At 41.3% G+C, this 20624-nt stretch overlaps 1 protein-coding gene across 1 annotated transcript in view; it reads left to right on the top strand.

Annotated features, from left to right (window-relative positions):
* The window catches only part of LOC124720275 (something about silencing protein 10), a 201032-nt gene extending 181583 nt beyond the window's left edge, over positions 1-19449 (top strand). The window contains exons 9-10 of the mRNA XM_047245591.1: positions 14508-14692; positions 19296-19449. Coding sequence (XP_047101547.1) covers positions 14508-14692; positions 19296-19388 — 278 coding nt within the window. The 3' untranslated portion in view covers positions 19389-19449. The remainder of the gene's footprint in view (positions 1-14507; positions 14693-19295) is intronic.
* The last annotated feature ends 1175 nt before the right edge of the window (positions 19450-20624 follow it).

Below are 20624 nucleotides of genomic sequence, written 5' to 3'. Positions count from 1 at the left end.
GGGGAAGTGCAATCAGTCTACAAAGAAGATTGCTTAGAAATCAATCAAGCGACTGGTTCTAGAATATTGCTCGAGTTTGTGGGATCCATACCAGATAGGACTAACAGGGGATATTGAATATATACAAAGAAGGGCAGAATTAATGGTCAAGAGGTTTGTTTAATCAATGGGAGAGTGTCACAGAGATACTGAAGGAAGTGAGCTGGAAGATGCTTGAAGATAGAAATAAACTGTCCTGAGAAAGTCTTTTAATAAAGTTTCGAGAACCTACACATTGTTCACATTATAAATCGTCAGGATAAAATTAGAATAATTACTGGATGTCCAGAGGCGTTCAAACAATCACTCTTCCCGCTATCCATATGTGAATAGAATGGGAAGAAACCCTAATAAATGGTTCAATAGGACCTACCCTCTGCCATGCACCTCATGGTGGTTTGCAGAATATAGATGTAGATGCAGACATCGTCAGCAAAGGATTGCAGAATGCTGTGCACCCTGTCTATCGGATCATTTGTGTATATAGAAAGTAACAGTGGTCCTGTCACACTTCGCTGGGTGCTCCTGAAGACTCACTGTCGATGATAACATACTGGGTTCTATTACTTAAGAAGTCTTCAAGCCTCTCACATGTGTGGAAACCTATTCTGTATGCTTATACCTTCATTAACAGTCTGCAGCGGGGTACTGTATCAAATACTTTTCAGAAATGTAGAAATATGGAATTTGCCTGTTGCCCTTCATCCACAGTTCGCAGTATATCCCATTGCAAAAAGGTGTTGCATGAGCAATGCTTTCTAAAACCCTGCTGATTTGTAGACAGGAGATTTTTGTTCTCCAACAAGGGAACCTCCCCATCGCACCCCCCTCAGATTTAGTTATAAAATGGCACAGTGGATAGGCCTTGAAAAACTGAACACAGATCAATCGAGAAAACAGGAAGAAGTTGTGTGGAACTATGAAAAAATAAGCAAAATATACAAACTGAGTAGTCCTTTTCTCTGTCTGTCATTCCCTTCACAAGCTTGACTAAGTCCGTCACTCCCCAACATGCTTGACTGAATCTGCCATTCCCCCATGTAACTGGCCAGTCTTCCATTACCACACGTTTGATTCAACGTGGCACCCCCTACTACATGCTTTTCTCATTGTGCCGTTCCCCTACATGCTTGATTCATTATGCCTTCCCCACTTGCTTGGCTTAATGTACCACTGCCCCACATGCTCGGAACAGTGTACTGCTCCCCCGATCTGCTATCATCTAACTGCAGAAGTATGAAGTTGTGTGTCTGGGAATGGAGATGGCTGTGAAAGTCAAATGTTAGGCTTATGTCTGTGTATTCAGTTGAAACAGTCACTATTGCTGGTGGCTGGTGTAAGTATAGGACAAGCTCCAGTGGCATACCACTTCTTGCTCTTGCGAGAGGAGCCTTAATTATCTGTTGTCAGAGTGGTTGGCTCATCCTAGGTATACAGTCATTGATATGTGAATTACACTAGTTGACACTACTGTCTCAACTTTGCCCCAACAAACTTTCATCCTCAATTAATAATTGTTCTCAAGTGTGTGTCTTGAGTGCGATATACTGCCTCAATCTAAATTATATCTCTGTTAATTTTGACAGTAGGATTCCTTTCCTTCCCGAAACCATATAGGCCTGTGTAATTGAATTTACAGCTTGCTACATTTTGGACGTAGTAGACTCACCTCGTAAGGTGGTTCTGTCCTCCTGGATTTTTGAATGGTGCTCAGTGTTGCACCTTATTCTGAACTGATAACTTGAGATAAGTGACATTCAACCTAGCGTGATACTGGTCGGCAAATTTTGGACAGAGGCGAAAGACAGGTAGAGTGTGCCTATCACAGAAATGTATTAGGATACCTGACATTCTTAATACGAAACCTATTGCAAAACAAAAGTCCGAATGAGATTTTCACTCTGCAGCGGAGTGTGCGCTGATATGAAACTTCCTGGCAGATTAAAACTGTGTGCCCGACCGAGACTCGAACTCGGGACCTTTGCCTTTTGCGGGCAAGTGCTCTACCATCTGAGCTACCGGTGCTTCGGTAGCTCAGATGGTAGAACACTTGCCCGCAAAAGGCAAAGGTCCCGAGTTCGAGTCTCGGTCGGGCACAGTTTTAATCTGCCAGGAAGTTTCAAAAGTCCAAATGTTCATAAAATAAATAAGCTCTCGAGAAAAGATTTTTATTGACAGTAATATTTTACTACATATCTACTTTACTTTTCCACATAATCACCGTTCACATCTGTATACTTCCTGTAAAACTGTGCCAGCTTCTTTAGCCCCTCTGCATAGCAGTCTGCTGCCCGGGAATTCAACCAGTTGGTAACACCAGTTTTGAGTTCATCATTGCTTTGAAATTATTGTCCACCTGGCCACTTTCTTAAATGCTTGCTGCAATGTCGGGACTGTATAGAGGGCACCTAAAAAATTTCCAATGAAAATATTGAATCTTTTCCTTTGTTTTGGCAGCGATGTGAGGGCGTGTGTTGTTCTCAACACCATTTTTGACTTGTGTGTTTATGCCAGACAACAGTTTCTTGCAGCATTCATTTTGGGTCACATGTGTCAGTTTGATTAGCATTTCACAGTATACGTCAGCCGTAATTGTTGACCCATGGTTCCTGAAATCTATCAGAAGGAAGCCCTTTTCAATCCAGAAAACTGTAGCTATCTATTTCAGTCCAAGAATGGATAGCTGTCATTTTCAGTCCAAGAACGGAGATTGCTTAAACTTTATTGGTTTGAGTGAACTTGAATGGTGCCACTGCATTGACTGTTGTTTTTGTTCTGTGTCGGTGTATGATATCAAGGTCTCAATACCCATAAAAGTGTGGGAAAACAAATCACCTTCTATCTTGTCTAGAGCACTTCAAAAGCTCTTGTGCACTATGCATACACTCAGTGAGCGTATTTGGAACCCACCTGTTGTGTACATAGTTCCGCGTAGTCAGCGCGTACACAACTTTCCCAATAGAGCGCGCCCCGCTAAGCACCACAGCGCAGGCGCAGCGCTCGTCCGTCTCCACACTACGAGATGGCGCTGCCTTAGAGACGGACCAAATTCTGCTTCCGCCGATCCGCGTATTAATATGTAACACAGTGAATGAGATTGCTGCTAATGTAGAACCTTTTCTCCTCGCGGATCACACTCGCACAGTGATACCTGAACGCTCGAGGTATTATAACGAGTGTACAGACCTCCGATTAGTCAGTCTGCATCAGTCTGTAGTCAAGGTTCAGTCTGCGCCTAATAAGATTACCATATTCCTGTACATAGCCATGAAGATAAATGAATAGACACTTTGTCAAGTATCAGAGATATGTGAGAATAAGATTAACGTACCAAGACCAAAGGAACTTCAGATTGTCAATTGTAAATAGCAGCCGGAACTAAGTTAAGTAATTTTTAGGCTTGTTATTATTTAAATAAAAGTGTGTGAAAATTAATTGAGTTCTGTTTAAAGTTGGTCACCGTCAATCTGCCACTCTAAGCGTGTAAGTGGCATTTCTATCGTCTGACCTAACGGCAGAAGATAAACACGCCACGATAAGACCACGAGGCATATTGCTGACACTTGCTACTTCGTTAGAGCGACAAGTCAAATAATCTGGTGGTGTGTGTACCGAAGGTCTTACAGTACGCCCACCACACCACCTCACATGCTGCTTGTGATATTCAAGCTGTTCAGTGACAGTTCTGTAAATTGATTTTTGAGCAACATTTTGGAATTCATTACCCAGACTACTAATCATCAATTGCCATTCACTTCAGAATTTTTGGTTCACTTAAGCAACAATGTGGTCAGTCCGAATACTGGGGTTGCCACTCTGCTGTTCATCCTGAACATTTGTGCAGCCATTTTGAAATTCTCAACACCATTTTTGACTTGTTTGTCACCTATCATTTCAGAACCATACACTAAGCATAACTCATGATGGATTTCAGTAGCTGAAGAACCTGTTGCCAGCAAGAATCGAATCACACTGTGCACTTCCCAAATTCTGGGCTCTACAATTGTGTCAGCCATTGCGATCAGCTCTCACTGACTGGCAAACAACTGCTAATCGAACTGACACTGCAGTAGTTTCCTAAAGAGACAGCAGACAGCACTGCGTGCGTGAAACTTTGTTCAGACCTACTGTCAGTTAAATGATGGTCACTGGACCTTAGTTTTGGAATACACATCGTATACAAATGACACGTCAGACAGGGTCAAGAGCACTTTCACATTGTTTTCTTACAATGCTGTTGTCTACAAAAAATTATATTTTTTCTGGGTAAACATCTATGTACATATTTCTCAACCCACCATACGGTACATGGCGGAGGGTACCTTGTACTGCTGCTAGTCATTTCCTTTCCTGTTCCACTCACAAATGTATGTTGATGGTAGTAGAATGCCAATTGAAGTTTTCTCAATAGCGTTCTGCAAAAAGTATGTTGTCTTCCCTCCAGGGATTCCCATTTGAGTTCACGGAGCATCTCTGGCTACCCTGGTGCATTGCTTTTCTGGTATCTGGTATGGAGGGTTTAGGAAATTTTTCTGTATACAGTCTCCAACTATGTCCTAAACTCTTCTTTCTCGTGTCATGACACAGTGTATTCCCAGCCACAAGCACTCTATCATTTACTCTTGCAGCTCCCATGCTTTATTACCTATGAACCTTCCTTCATTAATTCTGTCATGTCATTTATGTCTTTACTTACTAAGGGCATTACATAACTGATTCTATCTCCTTCCTCATTCCTTTATTGTCTAAGGACATTCATTCATTAATTCTGTCACATCATTTATTTCCTTATCATCTAAGGATCTTTTCTCGTCCTTTCTCTCACATTACTTATTTCCACAGGCCCGCTCATTTTGCATGCCTGCAGCCCGACTGTGTGGCGCTCTGTGTCCACTAGTGCCGTGCCCGATTGTGTCTTTACTTTCAGTACTTTTTATTGTTCCAAGGACTTGTCTTCTTGTTGTGGACACAACAAGTATGAAATGTAATGAATAAATGTAATCACTTATAAGAAGGTGGATGGAGGACTTTGGATTCCAGGAAAGTATAGTGCCTCTGTGAAGGGAACCTCATAAAAGCCTCCAGTCTGGACTGATGCAGCAATGCTATGAGTCCTTACTGAGTAACCATGGCAGCCGATGTCAGAATTAACAAGTGGATATTTCATTTACTTTCATTTTACAATATTGTACAGGCTCCTTTTTGGGGTAGCTTGTCGAGCTGAACCAAATTTTTTTCAGTCTAGGAGTGTAGAAGACAAATTGTTTGTGGTGTGAGGTCAAAATCATCCTGCAGAGGCCTGTTCAAGGAACCGTGTAAGCTTACTGGCCTGTACTGTGCCTCGTAAATTGTGCAGATAATATTTTTCGCCTTATTTCTTCTCACGTATTGGCCGCCGTCCGATCAGCCGCACTTTAAAAAATGCACACTGCCAGTCACGCCACTGCATTTCCTACAGCCACCACTGTTGCACGAGGGTGCTGCCACAAAGGATTTTGCTGCTTCCAATGACATGCAAACACGGGGGTGCTACCACGAACAATTGAGCTGCTACCGATGATATGCAAACATCACCTTTACAGAACTTCAGTGACGGGTGTAGCTAAGTTCAAACATCGGTGTATTATTTCACAACATTTACAGACTTTCATAGTGGTCAGGGCTCATCGTCTACAAAACAGTCATTGTATTGAAGACCAACTGAATTGTAAATCTTTGTAAATTAATATATTTCAACATTCATATCTACTGTTAGCAACTGATGCCACAACTGCACCAAACAAAATTATGTATTACATTTACTATTTGATATTAGATGTAAAATAATTAATATCTGAATTCTCTGCCCACAAACAGCATCTGCTCCTTGTTCCTGTATGCACTAAAGAAATACACAGTGTGCTTAGGAAGTTACAACACATCTTATGGTTATTAAGTGCTTTAATCAGTTGTTAAATGACACAGTTTAGTTTAACTCCTGTCACTTCTCTTGTATTTATCAATCTTATACATCCTCGATGCCAGTGTCACTTGCTACAAATTGTATAGATTTAACAACTCAAGTTAGTAACTACTTATGCTGTGAGTAGCCTAACAGAACATTGCAAGCTGGCATTTGTAATTGCACCCATGACTGACTAGTAAGTGAGTGAACATAACGTAATTACTCTGATTGACTAATGTAGTGATCACATACTTCAGTGACTCGATCTTGATCGAACAAACCACCTGACTGGCACGTAATTTAGTGACTGTGCTGTTTGAATGCTAGCTGCTGACTGATTGTGTAATTGTGGGTATTTAAAGTTATGCATAGGACAGGTACTGAAAATATCAAAATATAGAGCTGTTACATTTACATAAAAGATAAAAGAAATAAAAAATGCATAAATGCTTTAGGCATAGACACTGTTTTGATTAATAAGTGGATGGAGGTCCTTAAATTCGTGCAAATAAGCTTATATGTTACGAGCCATAAGTTTTTATTGGGCACCGGGAGTTCCACAGATCGCAAAGAACTTTAGGTAAACTCAGATGATCTAATTGAAATATTTTATGAACTAATCTATTTTCTTAGGAAAGTTGTGCACTTTCAGAGAAGGAAAAATTAAGACTACGAGACAATGATACCACAATTTCAAAAGGATTTCATTTTAAGATTCAAACATTCTAGAAATTTACAGTTTTGAATAAAGATTACTTTTGAGTTGCGCATTATAAAAAAACATACAATGTTCTTTAGAAAGATGAGAATAAGGGCTTTCAAGTGACTAACACGTATCAGTCTCAGAATAAACAATTATTGCCAGGGTCAAGTTTTGGAGTGCACATAGTTTTAGTGAATTATAAATTTTGAATGTTTCATTAAAAAAGTACTGCTCTATTTACAGTGTTGCCAGTAGCCCATAAACTATACACTGAATAATAAAGGTTTGAAAATGTGGCTTATGTAAGAATTTGGTGATTTCATATATTCAAAATACATGCATTATTTATGGAAGACACAGTCAGATGTAAATGTAAATCTGTGCGAGGGGTACCCAAAAATTCGGAATTATATTGCCGTGTGTGGAGCTTGTGTAGTACACGTTTCTGCCACTAGGTATGAATAGAACAACTCATTGCCATTCAGTTCTGCCTGTATTGTTGAGGTGGCTTGTTCTGTTCATCTGCAGTGATTGTTTTTGCTAGTGCTGTTATGTTTTTGTTTTGTTTTTATTATGGCAAGTTTAAGTGAACAATGTGCAGCTGTGATATTTTGTTTTCTACTCTCTAAAAATGCTGCTGAAACTGTTTTAATGTTGAAAACAGCTCACCAAGGTGACGCTATGGGAAAATCTCGGGTGTACGAGTGGTTTGCTCGATTTAAAATTGGCAACATGTCGATTGGTGACAAACCTCATTCCGGACATCTGTCAAGTGACCAAATCGACAAGCTCGTGCTCACAGACCGTCGAAAGACAATTGATCACTGTCAGAGATCTCCGCCCCTAGTAGCTGAGTGATCAGTGCGATATAATGTCAGCCCTAAGGGCCCGGGTTTGATTCCCGGCTGGGTCAGAGACTGGGGGTTGTGTTGTCCTTATCATCATCATTTCATCCCCATCAACGTGCAAGTCGCCGAAGTGGTGTCAAATTGAGAGACTTGCAACCGGCGAATGGTCTACCTGACGGGAGGCCCTAGTCACGTGACATTTACATTTTACTGTCAGAGATCAGTGGGTTAGTCAGAGCTCAGTTCCACGAATTTTGACAGAAGATTTGGCAATGAAAATGGTTGCTGCCAAGTTTGTTCCTCAGGTTCTGACTGATAGTGAAAAGGAATGTTGAGTTTTTGGCTAAAAATGGCACAGTTCTGCTGCCTCACGCACCTTACTCGCCTGACCTGGCTCCGTGTGACTTTTTCTTTTTTCCACACACGAAAGGAGGCACAAAAGGGCACTGATTTGACAACATTGAAGAAGTTGCGAAAAAAATGAGGGAGGAGATGTCAGCCATTTATAAAGATGACTACAGAAAAATGTTTCGAATAGTGGAAGCACCATTGGGATAAATGTATTAGTTATAATGGAGAGTATTTTGAAGAGGTTAAGGTTGTTATATAAACAATGTCCCCCCCCTCGAGTAGCGCCTCGTACACCCGCACTCCGTCGGTAGGTATTTTAATGATTTAGAATTGCAGTTCCTTGCAACAGGTACGCCGGTCACCGTAATGCATTAGTCTTGTTCATACGAGATGTGTTTTTTAAGTAAGTACGATTTTGAAATTTAAAAAAGACGTGCTAAGATATCTCAGTAATTTTATTTTTACATGAAAGCCTGTTCCTTAATCTACTTTTCTAAATAATTTACGTCAATATTGAGGCACTTTTGTCATAACATTGTACCAGCTTTTGAATACCCTGCTCATAGAAGTCTGCCGCCTCACTTGTTAACTACTGCATCACCACTGTTTTGACTTTGTCATTGTCTTGAAGACGCTGACTGCCCAGGTGTTTCTTCAAGTGCAGGAGCAGATGGCAGTCACTGGGCGCAAGGTCGGGGCTGTACGGAGGATGATTTCGAGTTTCCCATCGAAAAGATGTGATGAGATTTTTGGTCTGATTCGCCATATGCAGAACGAGCATTGTCTTGCAGCAAAACGATGCCTTTTCTCAACTTCCACGGACTGTTGCTTTGATTCTGGTGTGATGTAGGCCACGCGTGTTTCATCGCCCGTAACAGTTTGGCTTAAGAAATCATCACTGTTGTTGTGGTATCGCTCAAGGAAAGTCAATTCACTGTCTAAACGTTTGGTTTTGGGCACATCCGTCAACATTTTCGGTACCCAATGTGAGCACAATTTCCGGTAATTCAAGTGCTCGGTCACAATGCCATACAAAACACTATGAGAAACATTAGGAAAGTCATCCCACAAGGAGGAAATTGTAAAGCGTCTGTTTTCTCTCACCTTATTGTCCACTTCCTGCACCAAACTTTCATTAACGACCGAAGGACGTCCACTCCATTGTTCATCGTGCACATTTGTGCGGCAATCTTTAAATCCTCTCACCCACTTTCTTACCATTCCATCACTCATAATGTTTTCTCCGTAAACTACACAGATCTCACGATGAATATTGATTGCTTTTAGGCCTTTAGCACTAAGAAATCTTATAACAGCCTGTACTTCACAGTCGGCAGGACCCGCAATTATCGGAGGCATGTTAAACACTCAGTACACAATGTAAACAAGGAAGAATCAGATTGTAATGGTGTCAGAGCGTAGATTAAGGTACAGACTTTCATGTAAAAATAAAATTATTGAGATATCGTAGCATGTCTTTTTTTAATTTCAAAACGGTACTTACTTAAAAAACACGCCTCATATTTAGTTTGTTACCAGACCTGGCAGAGTATACTGATATAAGGGGCGTGAACAGCATCAGATGTTGAGTGATCACTGGGAAGGACACAGACTTGTGTCATATTAAAGGATATCCTTTCTTTCAGGAGTGCTAGTTCTGCAAGGTTCGCAGGAGAACTTCTGTTAAACTTGGAAGGTAGGAGACGACGTACTGGCAGAAGTGAAGCTGTGAGGACGGGGCGTGAGTCATGCTTGGGTAGCTCAAATGGTAGAGCACTTGCCTGCGAAAGGCGAAGGTTCCTAAGTGAGTCTCAGTCCGGCACACAGTTTTAATCTGCCAGGAAGTTTCATATCAGTGCATACTCCGCTGCAGAGTGAAAATCTCATTCTGACAAGGTGTCATATTCATCGAGACAGCATTATCGGCACCTGACAGAGTGTGGAAGGCATCTCATTTTGGGTCTCCATTTGGCTGGCTAGTCAAATTTTGCAATATGTACATTTGTGGAGCGTTTGGATGTGAGGTTGGGCTAGTGTCAGATTGCAGGAGACGTGAGGGCGGGCACACTCGTCATCAAAGTCCCGGATGACCGCTGAGGAGGATCGCCATTTCGTGCACTGAGCACACTGCAACTTCTTCAGGTCAGACTCCCTGTACCAGTGTCAGAGACTAGCGAAAGCCAGACTTGGAAATTACTGTCCCGCACCTAGGCAGCTATTAATATCACAAAGCAAACAGCTACAGTCCATCCTGGATTTTCCATTGTTTAATTCTGTGGAAGGAATTTTCATTTTCTAAAATAGTAAGGTATTTACGTAACAGAAAAGCCCGAAGATTGGGTATATTTTTTTTCCACAGAAATTTGGAGAGCTGTAAAAATCTAGAAAAAGATATGAATATTCTGATCCACGGATATTTGTAATAATGGTATATCAAACTTTGTACGGAAACGTGTTCATTTCATTCTGACAGATTTTTCAAAAAAATAACACTCGTGCTCACCTTGTTGAAAAAAGAAGCATGAAAATGTATGCCTGTAGCCATATAAAATTCCTTAACAACTGTGCTGAATTCAGTTTCATTGCCTTGAAAACTTTGGACTGTATAAGTTTTTTTTTTTTTTTCTTCAAGGTATTGCAGCTTCGCATACGTCCCCCCTTAATGGATTAATGCCATTGTGCCCGGCTATGAGTGCGAGGCACGAGGCAGAGAAAGACACCACACTGACAGTGCTCCAAAGTATTCTCTGTATCTCTCTGCACAGAATGCCTTCTTACGTGCACTTTTCCGCAGTCATTAGGTGGCAGAGGAGTCATCCGACGCACCTGAACACTTGCACTGCCGCCTCAGTTTGACGGGATTTCGAACGGTCGCGAACGTGTGGGGAACCCGGCAGGCGGCAACTTTTCTCGCGTGGAGAATATCGTGTGAGGTATCGAAAACTGATCTGCGACTGTTTTTCACTTTTTTCCGATATTACCTCAAATGTGATACTCCGGACTCGGAGCACTAGGGCCTCGACTCTTCTTGCAATTCCTGGTCTTTCACACAGTGAGATAACCGACAGTTTCGATCTTCATTACTCAGACTCTGACCTCTGTTATTCAGACTCTGGCCACACTTGAAGTATCTGTGCCACCTGACCGCTGCGTCCTACAGTGATGCACTGTAGCCCTACGCTGCCACCAGCTTGGCACAGATTGTTGGAGCATTGTTTCCTTTTAAATGCAGAAATTGTTTTACCGCACAATACTCCACTTTGTCAGTGGGATGCTCTACCAACATGCTACAGTACTGTGGTGTGGGGCTTCAGTGAGTACTGGGACTGCAAATGTTTACCTTCAAACAGACAGAAAATTAATCACGGAACTTCATTTCTTCATGACAGTATTTTACTCCTTGTATATAAATATGTTTGCAACAAGTTTGGTATTTGACATAGTGCCTCACTATAGATTGCTAATAAAGGTACAAGCATATGGAATAGGTTGTCAGATACGAGGGGGGACCCAAAAATAACTAGAATTTCTTTCTAGAAAGCATATACTTTATTGTTTTCAAATACAACCTTAATCTCCTTCGAAGTACTCTCCATTAGCATTAATACACTTGTCCAAACATTCATTCCAGTGTTCGAAGCACCTTTTAAATTCGTCCTCTTTGATACCAGCTAGCACTTTCATGAAATTGCGTTTTACGTCTTCCACATCTGCAAAACGCTTCCCTCACAAGTCTCTTTTCATCCTCGGGAATAGGAAGAAGTCCGAGGGTGCTAAATCCGGCGATTAGGGCACGTGGGTCAAGGTAGTCGTCTTCGTTGAGGCCAAAAACTGGCGAACGGTGAGAGCCGTGTGCGTGGGAGCGTTGTCGTGATGCAGGAACCACACTCCAGAATCCCACAAAGCCGGACGTTTTCGCGACAAACTTCTGCGAAGCCGTTTAATAACCTCCAAATAGAATTGTTGGTTAACTGTATGGCTTTCAGGGACAAATTCAGAGTGTACGATCGCTTTGATGTCAAAAAAACACCTCAACATCGTTTTCACATTCCATTTCAACTGTCGAGCTTTTTTGGTCAAGGTCAACCAGGTGACTTCCATTGTGATGACTGTTGTTTACTTTCTGGATCGTACCGATAGCACCGTGACTCATCACTTGTAATGATTTTGTTGAAAAAATGTGAATCATCTTTGAACGCGTCCTTCATTTCGAGACAGGCTCGGACGCGATGATCCCTTTGATTTCCGGTAAGAAGCTTCAGCACGAATTTGGCTGCCACTCTTCGCATCCCCAAATCGGTGGTCAAGATGCGCTGAATTGAGCTCCAGGACAACCCAGACAAAATCATATCAGCGCACACTCCGCTGCAGAGTGAAAATCTCATTCTGAACCCAGACAAAGTTCTCGAGTCGGTCGATTGTCCTGCGTCGATCTTCACTGATGAGATCACGGATTTTGTTTATGTTGTCTTCGCTTTGAGCAGTTGAAGGTCGACTAGAATGGGGCTGATCTTCAACCACCATTTCTCCCTTTTTAAACTGAGAAAACCATTCGTACACTTGCGTTTTATTAAGAGCATGGTCGTTGTAGGCTGTCTGAATCATCGCAACAGTTTCTGCTGCGTTCTTGCCGAGCAAGAAACAAAACTTCACTGCCGCACGTTGTTTGTAAGAATTAGCGATTTCCTCGTGTCACGTCTGCACTGTAAGCACACTCAAAGAACTGCCGAAGAAACCACACTTCTCACTGGCAGGTGATGCTGCGTGGCAGAATGACTCAGCAGAGCTCCTACTACAACCATCTGGCGGCACAACCTGCTACTACAAGTACACGATGTGCAGCAGTACGATTCCGGTTACTTTTGGATCCCCTCTCGTATGTGAGTGGCTCGAAGACTTCTCAAGTAATACAACCCAGCGCAGTGTTCTTGACAGTGAGCGTTTATCGAGGATGAGGGTATCGTCAGAAGTCCCCTAGGCGAGGGTATTAGGACCGCTATTATTTTTTTGCACAAATGGCAGAGAGGGTGGGCAGCAACCTGCGGTTGTGTGCTGATGGTGCTGTGGTGTACAGAAAAGTATCATTATTGAGTGACAGTAGGAGGGTACAAGATGACTTAGACAAAATGTATTGCTGGTATGGTGAATGGCTGTAAATGTAGAAAAATGTAAGTTAGTGTGGATTAGGAAAAACAAACCTGTAATGTTCAAGTACTGCATTAGTAGTGTGATGCATCAACCAAATGTCTAGGTGTAAAGTAGCAAAGTGATACGAAACAGAATGAGCATGTGAGGATTGAAGTAGCGAAGGCAAATGGCTGACTTTCATGTATTGGGAGAATTTTAGGGAAGTGTAGTTCATCTGTAAAAGAGACTACATATAGGAATCTAGTGTTACCCAGTCTTGAGTACTACTCGAGTGTTTGGGATCCGTACCAGGTTGGATGGAAGGGAGACATCAATGCAATTCGGGGTTGATTAGTTACTGGTAGATTCGAACAACATGCAGGTTTTACGGAGATGCTTTGGGAAGTCAAATGAGAATGGCTGGATGAAAGGTGGCGTTCTGCTTAAGGAACACTGTTGAGAAAATTTAGAGGCCCAGCATTTGAAGCTGACTGCCGAACGACTCTACTGCCGGCCAACATACATTGTGCGTAAGGACCACAAAAATAAGATACGAGAAATTAGAGCTCATACAGAGGCATAGAGACAGTCATTTTTCCCTTGCCCATCTACAAGTTGATCAGGAAAGCAATTGGCTAGTAGCGGTATGGGGTACCCTCTGCCACACACAATGGTCAGTGGCTTGCGGAGTATGTATGTCGGTGAAGATGTAGATTATATCATAAACAAAAATATGATTCAGATATTTTTGCTCGTCCCAAATCCATGACAACCATTTCACTTAGGTTTTTTTATGTCTATCCTTTTGACAGCAGGAGGTCTTTGGGACAACGGCCGTTTACTATTGTGGGACGGCTATTGTGATGACTGTAGGTGTTTCATTTTCTCACAACTTCACTTAGGGTCTACTGAAGAGATCTAAGGATCTCCCCCCCCCCTCCCCCCCTCCAACCTCTCTCTCTCTCTCTCTCTCTCTCTCTCTCTCTCTCTCTCTCTCTCTCTCTCTCTCTCTCTCTCTCTCTCTCTCTCTCTCTCTCTTTTAAAATGCTTTATGTATTGTGTATTCTTGTGTAATAGCATGTTGTGAAGACCGAGTGAGGTGGGACATCGGTTGGCTCACTGGACTCAACATTTTGGAGGACAACAGTTCGAGTCCACATTTGACGGTCCTGATTTATGTTTTCCATCATTTCCCTGAATCTCTCCGTGCAGACACTGGGACAAGTCCTCTGAAAGGGCACAGGCGATTTCCTTCCCCATCCTTGCAACATACAAAGATTGTTCTCTGTCTCTAATGACCTCAATGTCGATGGGACGTTAAATGCTAATCTTCCTTCCTTCCATTGTGGTTCTATAGAACAAAGTGTATGTACAATGTAATCTAATTCCATTTCACTTGCTACTTACTCTCTGAAACAGGCAATGTATTGGTCAGCATTCTTTGATAGATTTGTCAGTGCTACAAATTGTAATTGTGCCTTTCACACGGTCACAGGCGAAGACTCCGTCAGTGAAGAAATTGCCGACGGGGAGAGTGGCAAGGAGGGAGACCGGCGTGCCATTACCTACGAAATGGCCAAGAACAAGGGGCTGACGCCGTACCGCAAGAAGGAGATGCGCAACCCCAGGGTGCGGCACCGCCGCAAGTACGAGAAGGCGCGCGTGCGCCGCAAGGGCCAGGTGAGCTGCCAGCCTACTGTAACGTCGGTGGCATTCGTTACGTCATATACAAGGAAAATTACGTATATATTTTATATATTTTTATTTTTTAATTTATCAGCACGATTCTTTCTCTCAAGGATATTGTCTTTTCTTATCACTTTTACTTACGTGCATAAGTAATTGTGAAACGAGTTCTTGAAGGGCCTCAGTTATTCATGTACCAACTTTAGATTTTGAACGTGATGACTAAAATATAGTTGCCGTTAACTGAATTGAATGTAATTTTGTTAGTCTCTATTTATTGATTGCAAAGCAAGGCTTGAGAGAATTTCGATTGTTGCCGTGGAATGGCCAAGATAAAACTTACCGAACTCATGGAATCTGTATAGTTTAAAAACATGAACTTTGACGTAAATTAATTATCTGTTGCAATTTAAAAAGGTTCTTATAATAATGAAATCTCTCGCATCTACAGTTACTGTTAACACTGAAAAATAAATTAGTACTTCAGCACGTAATGCATTGGAAGATGAGATTCTCGCAGTGCAAATTACTGAATAAATGCTTATTAAAAATAATTAGCCACTGCGAGCATTTGAGGTGACAACTATTACAAAGAAATTCATTTTGTAATAATAATAAGTTTATTTTAGCAATAAATACGAATAACTTACATAAAATATGTGTAGCCGCTCAATGGCTGCCTTCCGTATAGCAAAACGAAACAGTGTGTGTACCACAAAATACGTCCTTCCTCCTCGGCCGTACAGTCGCATCTCTTTTGATCCTTTTTTATTTTCATAGACATTAAATAAAGATGCTACTCTGTAATTATCGCTGCATATCAGTTGTTTCAAGAACATTAACTATATCTTTTACACTAATTATATTCATAAAATACTTAAATACAGTTTACAACTGATAAAAATGCCAATATTTATGTGACGCACCATCACACTACCTGCACTGTAGTTCTATTGGGTGAGTTATTTCGTTAGTGGGACTAGTCAAGCATAACTTGTTGTGGTCTCCAATCTGTAGACTGGTTTGATGCAACTCTCCACACTAACCTATCCTGTGCAACCTTCCAATTTTTATGCCCACCCCATCACATACACACACTTACCTGCATTACCAAATTGACAATGCCTCGATTTGTGTCCTCTAAGCCGATCCCTCCTCGTAGTTAGGGTGTGCCGTAGATTTCTTCTCAGTCAGTACCTCTTCTTTAGCTGCAGCTGAGTTAGCCCCTCTTCTGACTGTGATCTGGCATGTATTCCTTTGACAGAACACTGTTCCCAGTAGTTGTAAGGAACCCGTCTACAAGAAGTCTAGTAGAAGTGATCCTCAAAACTTCTGTCCAGTATCCTTGACATCAATTTGTTGTAGAATCTTAGAACATATTTTGAGCTCAAACATAAGGAGGTAACTTGAACAGAATGAGCTCCTCCATGCCAACCAGCACGCTTTCCAAAAACATCGATTGTGTGCAACCCAACTTGTACTTTTCTCACTTCTCTCACATGATGTACTGAAAATATTGGATCAAGGGAGCCAGATAGATGCAGTATTTCTTGGTTTCCAAAAAGCATTTGACTCAGCACCACACCTATGCTTATTGTCAAAAGTACAATCATGTGGGATATCGAGTGAAATTTGTGATTGGATTGAGGACTTCGTGGTAGGGAGGAAACAGCACGTTATCTCGGATGGAGTGTCATTGTCAGATGTAGAAGTAACTTCGGGTATGCCCCAGAGAAGTGTGTTGGGACCCTTGCCATTCATGTTGTATATTAATGACCTTGCAGGCAATATTCATAGCAACAGGAGGCTCTTCGCAGATGATGCAGTTATCTATAGTGAAATACTATCTGCAAGAAGCTGCATAAATCATGATAAGATTTCAAAGTGTTTCAAAGATTGACAGCTTGCTTTAAATGTCCAGAAATGTAAAATTGTGCACTTCACAAAAAAAGTTCTATTACTATAATATAAGTGAGTCAAAGTTGGAATCAGCCAACTCATACAAATACCTGTTTATACCACTTTGCAAGGATATGTAATGGGAATGATCACATAATCTCAGTTGTGGGTAAAGCAGGTGGTAGCTTTCAGTGTATTGGTAAAATACTAGGGAAGTGCAATTAGTCTACAAAAAAGATTGCTTACAAATCACTTGTGCGACCCATTATAGAATACAGGGCGAATCAAAAGTCCTTGGACACCTTAATAAGTTGGAAGATTAAAGGGAAAATTGAAATGCGATGATGGGAACATAGGTTTGATGTGGGGCCGCAGCTTTTGTAGTGAATTTCATTCATGGCTGCCATCTTGAAATCCGCCACTTTGGATTCAAGTCATTTTTTTGAAATGGAAAGGGGGTGTATGACACATCAAATAACACTCGCTTGAGCTCTGGAATTTAGTGATGAAATTTGTTTTTGTCTATCTTGTAGGGTTTAGAGGTTATTAATGTTCAAAGTTGGGAAATCACCTTCATACCGACTGCTACAACACATGTTCTGCGTGTTGTACATCCCGTGCAATGCACAGCTGTAATCGCCGCAACTACTCTGCCTGCTCACGGAGGAGTGTGTCCCCTGCAATTGGTCACAGGTGTGTAGTATGCGTTCCTCCAGGTGTCTCAAATCACGGGTGCTCTCAGCATACACTATCTGCTTATACGTCCCCATATATAAAAATCAAGTGGCGTTAAGTCAGGGGATCTGGGCGGCCACTCCACGGGACCACGCCGACCAATCCACTTCCCTGGCAGTTGTTCCTCCAACCATTCACGGACACTGATGCCATAGTGTGGAGGGGCTCCATCATGCTGAAAATAAGATGGGAAAATGCCGTCAGCGTTTAGTGTGGAAGGGAATGCAAGGTCCTGCAGCAGCATTAGATACTGTGGTGCAGTTAAGGTGTTGTAAATGAAAAATGGCCCAATGATGAGAGTGTCCCATATGCCACACCACACTATCACTGGACTACGTTCTCGAATTGAGGCAACCCAGTTCGGATTTGTGTCACTCCAGTATCCACAATTATGTCGATTAACCTCCCCATTGCCGGTTTACATTTATACACGGTGATTCAGCTTGCCCTACAGACATTTCATGCAATCCGTGCATGAGATTCTCACTTTCTCTCACTTGCCACACATGTACTGTTAGCCTTACAGAAAAAATGAACGGGAACTTTTTGTAGGAAATGTGATTTAGTTAAATTTTGTACTGTGATATGTTTTCGCTGAAAGTCATTGTTTTTGAGGTATGCAAAAAAATGTACAAAAGTGACCTTCAAATGCACTTCCATCCTCACACTCATCCCTCGCCTATCAGGATTTCTAGTATGTTGTTCATGGCACTCCCTCCTCCAACTGTACAAAAATGTTTGACTACACAAACTATTCTCAGTATTCGACCTTTTATGGTCTCTGTCAGTCACGGTATTATGCCACCTGCATAGTCATCTGTTTCGTTAACATTATTAATTTAAACGCCCCTGTAAAGTGTGATGAAAGAAAAACAACCTGTGTAAATGTTACAGTAAAACTAGTTACATTGACAATTTGATCCAAACTTAACCCTTACAAGCACAGCAGTTCCATAGTCCAGAGACCAGAAAAATACAATGATGTAATAGTTTATTTCATGCTGTTAAAAGTCACAAAATTGTTACCTTAAGTTTACATAAGCATTAATTTTACAATTTGTCAGTTCTCGATCTAAGGCGGTGGCATAGTAAGTTCAGTCAGTGAAGACCAAAGTAGTCGAATGTGGGAAATAATTCGTGCAGTTGCAAGTTTTTGTACAGTGGTTGGAGAGAGCGCAGTGAATGACAACGAGAAATCCTGACGAATGTGAGCTGAGTGTAGGAGTGGAGATGCATTTGAAAGTCACTTTCGAACGGTTTTCTTGAATAACTTGAGAACTGCGGCCCGTAGAAGAAATATATCTCGGTACAAAATGTAACTACATCAAATTTCCTACAAAAAGATCCTGTCAATTTCTTCCTGTAGGACTAACAGAATGTGTGTAGTGAGTGAGAAAATATGAAAATCTCAACACATGTTTTTTGGAGGCCAGCTGTAACATCGTGGGTTGCAGAAAATGACATTGGTTGGGGCTGCTGAATCAACCTGTCCACACTTAACTTGGGGATCCATAATTTATTTTGCTGGCCAAATAGCAAAACTCTTCTACCACTTTTATTTAGTTTCTCATTCTGTAGTCCAATTCCTTCAGATTCACCTGATTTGATTTGAATAGACTGCATTACCCACATTTTACTGTTACTGGTGTTCACGTTGTAACCTCTTCTCAACATTGTACCCATTTCATTCAGTTGCTTTTCCATGCCCTTAGCCATCTGTGAAGGAATTGCAGTGTTGTCAGAAAACCTCAAAGTTTTTATTTCTTCACCCTGAACTTTTAATTCATTTGTCAGATTTCTCCCCACTGGCTGGCTTGCCCATTATACAGATTGAATAATTTCAGAGATAGGCCACAACCCTGCCTCACTCCCTTCCCAAGTAGTGCCAATCAGTCACGTCCTTTGACTGTCATTACTTTCAACTGTGTAGCGACTTACGGTGTATAATATGTCTCAATTTCAGGTTCGCGAACCGAGGAAGGAAGTGAAGAAATACGGTGGAGAAGTCTCGGGAATCAAGATAGGTGTGACCAAGAGCATCAAGCTGAAAGTGTGATCTGTGTTTGTATGCTGCTCTGTGGCTGTATTATAAGAGCAATAAAATGTGTTGGAACTCACCTGACCTTTTGTGCCTATACGCTGTTCACTTTTGGTTTTATTACTTCACATGCTGTGTGAAAACAAACAGTAGTTCATTTCGTTCTACCATAGGTTGATTTGAATTCGATTACACTAGTTAAAAAATTTAAACTTTTTTTTCTGCATCTGGTTTGTAAATGAGTGGATTTACCTAATTTTGGGGTGCTGAATACATTGGTAAAATCAGTTTTTCTGTAAGATGACACATTTCCTAGATACACAGCAGAATAATGGTAATAGCAAAAGTTGACACAATTAATTCAAACAAAAAATACACATTCAGAATGCTTGAAATCAATACTATTTTGTGTGTGTATATGGGCATGATGTCAATAAAGGTCCAAATTAGTTCAGAAGATATTTTCACCTTTAATCGCCCTTGTTTTTTGAAAAATGCGATGACATAGCTCTTCTTTAGTTTTCTGTTTCATCACCCTCCCTAACAAGACCCCAGCGGTAGTCACCCATCATCGAAGGGTTCCAATGGCCTCGGTAACGGTGTTCCATGGTAAGAATGTCTTGGTGAAAGCGTTCACCATGCTCATTGCTTATGGCTCCCAAATTTTCCAGGAAGAAATCAAGGTGAGAATGTAAAAAGTGAATTTTGAGTGATATTCTACACCCCATGTTCTTATAGTTGTCCAACAGATCATTCACAATGGTAACATAGTTTTTGTCTTTTCTGTTACCCAAAAAGCCCTTCACAATTGCTTTAAAAGAATACCAAGCAGTTAATGGGATATCTGTGAGTTTGGTATCAAAGGTTGGATCTTTAAGCAATTTTCTTATTTGTGGTCCAACAAATATACCTCTTTCAGCTTTGCCTCACTTAATTTGAGAAACTTTTCTTTTAAGTGATTGAAGGCCTCATCTTCTTTATCCACAGCTTTTACAAAGTTCTTGATAAGGCCCAACTTGATATGAAGGGGAGGCAAAATGATTTTATTGGGCTCAACCAATGGAGTATTGTTCACATTTACATTTCCAGGAACATATGACTTCTTTCTAGGCCATTCCTTGACTGTATAGTGGTTCTTGGTGTCACGGCTGTCCCCAAGGCACAAAAAGCAGCAGTATTTTGTGAGTCCAGCCTGTAAACCTATAAGGAGTGCAACAACTTTTAAATCACAGGAAAGCTGCCATTCATGATCCT

This window comes from Schistocerca piceifrons, chromosome 11, assembly GCF_021461385.2.
Source record: "Schistocerca piceifrons isolate TAMUIC-IGC-003096 chromosome 11, iqSchPice1.1, whole genome shotgun sequence".
Lineage (NCBI taxonomy): Eukaryota > Metazoa > Arthropoda > Insecta > Orthoptera > Acrididae > Schistocerca > Schistocerca piceifrons.
This window is presented reverse-complemented; position numbering and strand designations above follow the sequence as displayed.